Consider the following 5,787-nt stretch of genomic DNA (forward strand, 5'->3'; position numbering starts at 1 on the left):
CAACATTGAGATGCCTTATGGTCAAGCCAACCAACTATCCAAAATTCAAATGGGCATATATTCCAATGGTCACTCATTGCTTGATAGGAAAAGGGAATGACCCTAATAATTCATTTTAGGAACCACAGGTATGCCCTGAATATAAAAGAGGATGCAGATTTGACCATTCTAGCAAAAACGAAAATATGAGAAACATCTCGTGATAGTTTTGAACCAATGCATTGCCTCCTTCCAAGTTCTTCCATTACCCATATGGGCTATTTTGTTTATCATTTGATAGATCCTATTTAGCAGATCATGTGTAAAGAATTAGCTCAATTTGAACCATGTTAGTTGTATGATTGTAAGGCCTTAGTGTTGAAACAGTTTATGCTCATAAATTCAATGGGGTTGATCTTATTCAATGGATTGTTTGACCGTACCTACAAGTTTCCATACTTGCCCTATCTTTGAGCATACACTTAAAGAGTTGGTTAATTATCTAACTATGATCATTAAATCAGAAGGTCATGTTCACTTAGTGATATCGTGTATACAATTCATTGTCATCAAGGATAAACATACAACATGTGAGAGTGTAAGCATTTAACGAGGTTGAAGCAAAGTCAAGGTCACATTATTTCCAGATAAAAGTCGTTCACCAGAGGATGATAAATCTTGACTCTTGTGAGTTGTTTTTGAAATAAATGTAGGCCGTTTAGGAAAAGGAAGAGCAGAGTTGTTACCCAACATGAAAATAATTGTCAACATGGTAGGTCGATCAATTGCAGATTCTTGCACACACAAGAGCCCAATTTGGATGCATCTCAATACTTCATCTGTAGGATATGACTTTTCTAGTGACGAATCAATTATATCCAAGGCTTTGTCTTCTTCCCATAGGTTCCAAACCTGAGAATTTTACCATTATTAGTTTATTGTAAAGAATGAAAAGAAAAAGGTCATGCAACACACATTCAGATCACTCACATTTCCAACTAAGTTCATGGATGGGTTGTCTCGATAGTGAGTGCTATTTTTTCTCCCAGTAATAATCTCTAACAACAAAACTCCGAAGCTATAAACATCGGATTTTGTTGAAAATAACCCTTCCATCGCATACTCAGGTGACATGTAACCACTGTAATAGCAAATAAACCAAACTATTAAAACATATTAACTATTATGTTTCTTTGGCATCTCAAACATAACACTTACTATGTTCCAACTACTCGATTTGTGTTTCCTTCCATTTGATTTCCTCCAAATATTCTAGCCAAGCCAAAATCTGAAATTTTTGGAAGCATTTCGGCATCTAGTAGAACATTGCTTGCTTTTAGATCTCTGTGTATGATTCTTAATCTAGAGTCCTCATGAAGATATAAGATTCCTCGAGCAATTCCGACAATAATTTCAAAGCGTTTCCTCCAATCTAACAATGACCTCTTTGTTTCATCTGGCCCAAAGATATATAAAATATCAATCAGTAAAACAATGTTAGGATATACTGATAATGATTTTTATTAGGCAAATAACTTCTCCTAGTGATTATGTAAGAACCTTAGAAGATTAAAGAAATGAAAATGGCAAAGAAGAAATGGTACACACCAAAAATGAAAGAGTCTAAACTTTTGTTTGGCAAGTACTCATAGACTAACATCTTCTCTTCTTCTTGAATGCAACAACCCAAAAGCCTCACAAGATTCACGTGTTGGAGTTTTGCAATAAGCGTGACTTCATTCTTAAATTCTTCTTTTCCTTGTCCTGAATCCTTTGATAATTTTTTCACAGCTATTTCTTGTCCATTATATAGTTGACCCTGATAATCGTCATGTAGAATTAGCTTATTCACAGTTAGGAAAATTCAGTTTAGCGTAATGTTTGTGCAATGAAAGAAAGTCCAACAATTTTAGTAGTCATCATAGATTTGAGAATGATTGACTACCTTATAAACTGAGCCAAAACCACCACGTCCAAGTTCGTTCTCAAAAGAGAAATTATTTGTGGCTGCAACTATGGTGTTCAGATCAAAGAATTGTAATTCAGAATTGGTTGTACTTTCATCATGCTCCTTAGCTCCTAGAGAGTCTTGCAGCCATGTAGCACCAGGTCTCGAATTATACAACATTTTGTTTTGTCTTCCTCTCCCTTCATGGAAGTATAACAATAAATAATGCTTTTTTGATTGTGGGGGAAAATAAATGGGAAAAAAATTAAGAAATAAAACAATTCCTTAATACCATGAAAGCAAGGAAAAAAAGACTCAACCCTAGATTAATTCACTGGGTAACTAAGCTTAGAAATGTTTGGCCTTTCATATTAATCCCTTCATGTTAATCCATGCCCAAGACACAAACATTGGATAGAAGGCTTAAAATAAACCATAAGAATTTTTGTTTGATTACCTTTCATCTTCTTCCTTAAGAACCAAAATGAGGAGACCAAGAGAACCATAATTACAGCAGCCCCCACCACCAAAACTGCCATCATCCCCTTTTTCGCAAGGAAACCTTTTGACTGCTTTTGATTTTCAGCTAAAAAAATACACGAAAAAAAAAAAAACATCATAAATGATCTCATAAATCTGGGAGAGAAATCATTCAACGAATCCTGACAATTAACTGCTAGCATACCTAGAGTGATGGCATCCACACGCACATATAAATCTTGGCCCCCTTCAGGAAACACTCTTGTATCCACCAAATCCCCATGCCAAGACAAGCACCCACTCCCACTTCCACTCACATTTGCAGCCGCGTATCCACTGCAAGAACACTCCTTCAGGCACTCCTCTCTACACGCTTCCATGCTGATGTTCATGTTCACACGTGCCACCGATGTATCTGGGGGCTTCGCACGTCCCACCTTCACAAACCCTTCCCCGTTCCCGCACACCTTCGCTCCTTCCTTCCTCAGACATCCCGCTGAGCCGTCTTTCAAGAACCAGTCACGTGGCGACTTGGGCTCGAACCCCGCCAGGCACGTGCACTCAAACTCGGCCTGGCTGTCGTCGCAGTTGCTGTTGGGTCCGCACAGGCCGTACCTGTCGCACCTGTCCCTTGGGGCTGTGTAGAAGCTGAACCATTTGTCTTCCCTTTCCTGCCACATGTTCCGCTGGAGATATCCATCGTGGTCCACCGTCACCCGCTCGAGAAACGACGCGTTGGCCATAGTAAACATCTCAGAGATTTCATCTTGATTGTTCAAAAAGATAATTTTGTGTTGGATTATGTACTTCATCACCGGCAGACCGCTCCACCGGAGCCCGTTCCAGTTACCGGTTCTCCATAGCGGCTCTGAACCCTGGTACAAAAATATTTGAGGAGACCCACTGACGTTAAATCCAAGCGAGTATTTCCCGGTTCCTGGGTCGGTTGGGGACTTCCAAGAAGTTAGGAACCTGTTGAAACCGGTTCTCCGATTCAGTCCGAGTTTCATGTAGGGAAGCCAACTATCTGTGGGATAATCAAAGCCTTGCCACACAACCCTCTTGTCACCGTTATGGATCAAGACTAGGTTTCCGGTATCTAACAGCTGAGCCACAGTAGGGTTCACTGATGAGATGGAAACGTTTGTGGACCATACATGAGTGTTTCCGCGGTGCAGAAGGAGGTTTCCAGAAGTGTTGATGGAGAGGACTCCGGAGGTATCGTTGATAGGATCGTCTCTGTTAAGAACCCATACAACGGTTTGTTCACGAATTGTGTTGTACCAAACTCCAATATATCGGAGTGTAGAATTCCGTGGACTGAAGAAGCCAAGAGCGAACCTGGACTGTTTAGAGACTCGAAGGTCACCATCTCTGAAGGGTTGGTTGGGAGTTATGGTGTCAGTGGAGCTGCAAAGTGGGAGCATAAGGAGTAGAAGCAAGTACTGAAGATGCATTTGTGACTTCATGATAAAGTGATGACTTCCGTGTTACCGATGCTGAGCGCTGGTGGAAGAGACAGAGCAATTCTACAACACAAACTAACGAGGCATACCATGAAGGAACGAGTTGCAGTTGGATTGAACTAGTGATAAAAGTAAGGTTCAAAAAAGATAATGATATCTACCTAAAACTGAATTGATTTAAGATATTTGAAAGGGTGGAAGAAGACATTTACTTGAAGAGGTATTTGGCAGTGGCCAATTGCTCAAACCATTCGAAGGTCTCCAACATTTGGTGCATTTGCCGTCTCCCACGGGAAGATAAGGCTGGCACGAGCCTAGTGGATGCCAAGTCAAGGAATGGAGGACCCACTGATTCATTGCTTGTGGGTTCTATTGAGCACAATGATGCGTAATGACGTTGAAAAGGTCAAGTCAATCTTATTTTATGTTTTCACCTATTTTTAGGACCTTGAAAGAGCCAAAACCACAACGGAGTGGGCAGATATTTCCATGTTAAACGTCGGTGTTGCTTTCCATGTTAACACGTTGGACCAGTCAACGCCGGGCGGACGCGGATGATATCATGGGCCAAAATGTGCTGATATTACAGCATGCATATGTAACTGCATGATAAAGTGATGACTTCCGTGTTGCCGATGCTGAGCGCTGGTGGATGAGACAGAGCAATTCTACAACACAAACTAACGAGGCATACCATGAAGGAACGAGTGGAGCAAATGGCAAAAGCTTTACAGAGTTGCATTTGTACTATCTCCACACCGCATTTATGAATTGGGCAAAGTTGCAGTTGTATTATATCTATCATAGAATTGATGACTTCAAAATTGCACCTACCCAACGGTTCAACTTCAATTTTGACGCATGGATTGAACTGGCGAGTGGTGACTACGTGACGGAGCTTAATGATATGAAGTAAGGCTTAAAAATGACAACGATATCAACCTAAAACCGAATCGATCGATTTAAGATACTTGAAGGGTTGAAGAAGACATCACTTAAAGCGATGTTTGGCAATGGCCAATTGCTCAAATTGTTCTCCGTTATTTGATGCATCTGTCGTCTCCAAGGGGAAGATAAGGGTGGCACGAGCGTAGTCGATGTCAAGTCAAGGAGAGAAGGACCCACTGATTCATTGCTTGTGGGTTCTATTGAGCACAGTGATGCTTATATTGACGTATACGATGTAATGACGTTGAAAAGGTCAAGTTAATCTTAGTTTTTAGGAACTTGAAAAAACCAAGACCACAAGGGAGTGGACAGATCTTTCCATGTTAAATGTGAGTGTGGCTTTCCAAGTTTACAATCCCGTCCCCACCCATAAGTATTGACCATTTTGAAAAGGAAAAGTGTGAGCTTTGGTTGGTGTTTTAAAAATTTGTTTTTTGTTTTTGAGAATAAAAAATGTGTTGGATAAGAAAATGTTTTTTGTTCTTTAAGTGTTAACTACGTTTTCTAAAGCCTGGTTTTTAGATAACAAAAAAATGTTCTTCCTATTTTTGCCACTATTCTGAGAAGAAAAAAATGTGATGCTCTCCATATTTTAAGTCAATATTCTTCATTTGTATTTTGTGTGCTCTCGCCTCTTCTTTGCTCGGAAAATCGATCTCACAAAAATTTGATATTATCTGACCATTTATCGATTTTTTGGTAATTTTTATTTCAATATTTTTTGGATATTTCGAGATTTTATCAGTATATGATTTTTCGGATGCATTTCAAACCCAAAACCTCTATAAATTTTAGGATTTCCTAGAAACCAAACAAAACATAAACAATAATACAAAAGGTCAAGAATGCAAAATAAAATAAAATTTAAAATAAGAAAATAAAAAACTAAAACCCTAACGAAGAATCCATGCCTCAACCACATATCTTGATTTTGGTCTTAGTGAGTAATGTTTTGATTTAAAGAGA

General features: G+C 39.3%; 1 protein-coding gene across 2 annotated transcripts; it reads right to left on the reverse strand.

Annotated features, from left to right (window-relative positions):
* Positions 1-469: 469 nt before the first annotated feature.
* Positions 470-4,581, reverse strand: LOC100254695 (G-type lectin S-receptor-like serine/threonine-protein kinase At1g11410). Of its 2 annotated transcripts, XM_059740419.1 has the most exons (7): positions 2,613-4,581; positions 2,385-2,513; positions 1,925-2,127; positions 1,588-1,798; positions 1,198-1,435; positions 970-1,120; positions 470-891 (listed from the first exon to the last, which is right to left on the reverse strand). In XM_059740419.1, the coding sequence occupies exons 1-7, from the start codon at positions 3,874-3,876 to the stop codon at positions 586-588; spliced, it is 2,502 nt and encodes an 833-aa protein (XP_059596402.1). In that variant the 5' UTR covers positions 3,877-4,581; the 3' UTR covers positions 470-585. The 2 variants fall into 2 exon arrangements, with proteins under 2 accessions (XP_059596402.1, XP_010646737.2); XM_010648435.3 differs by lacking the exon at positions 470-891 and having other exon boundaries at positions 995-1,142.
* Between the last annotated feature and the right edge of the window lie 1,206 nt (positions 4,582-5,787).

This window comes from Vitis vinifera, chromosome 10 (genome assembly GCF_030704535.1).
Source record: "Vitis vinifera cultivar Pinot Noir 40024 chromosome 10, ASM3070453v1".
Classification (NCBI taxonomy): domain Eukaryota; kingdom Viridiplantae; phylum Streptophyta; class Magnoliopsida; order Vitales; family Vitaceae; genus Vitis; species Vitis vinifera.

Bases quoted from the DNA above. Each gene is read 5' to 3' on its own strand.
- LOC100254695 (XM_059740419.1), bottom strand. From the start codon at position 3,876: ATGAAGTCACAAATGCATCTTCAGTACTTGCTTCTACTCCTTATGCTC. The intron at 2,514-2,612 runs GTATGCTAGCAG...GTATTTTTTTAG, and splicing joins TGTGGATGCCATCACTCTAG to CTGAAAATCAAAAGCAGTCA. The intron at 2,128-2,384 runs GTAATCAAACAA...ACTTCCATGAAG, and splicing joins CTTAAGGAAGAAGATGAAAG to GGAGAGGAAGACAAAACAAA.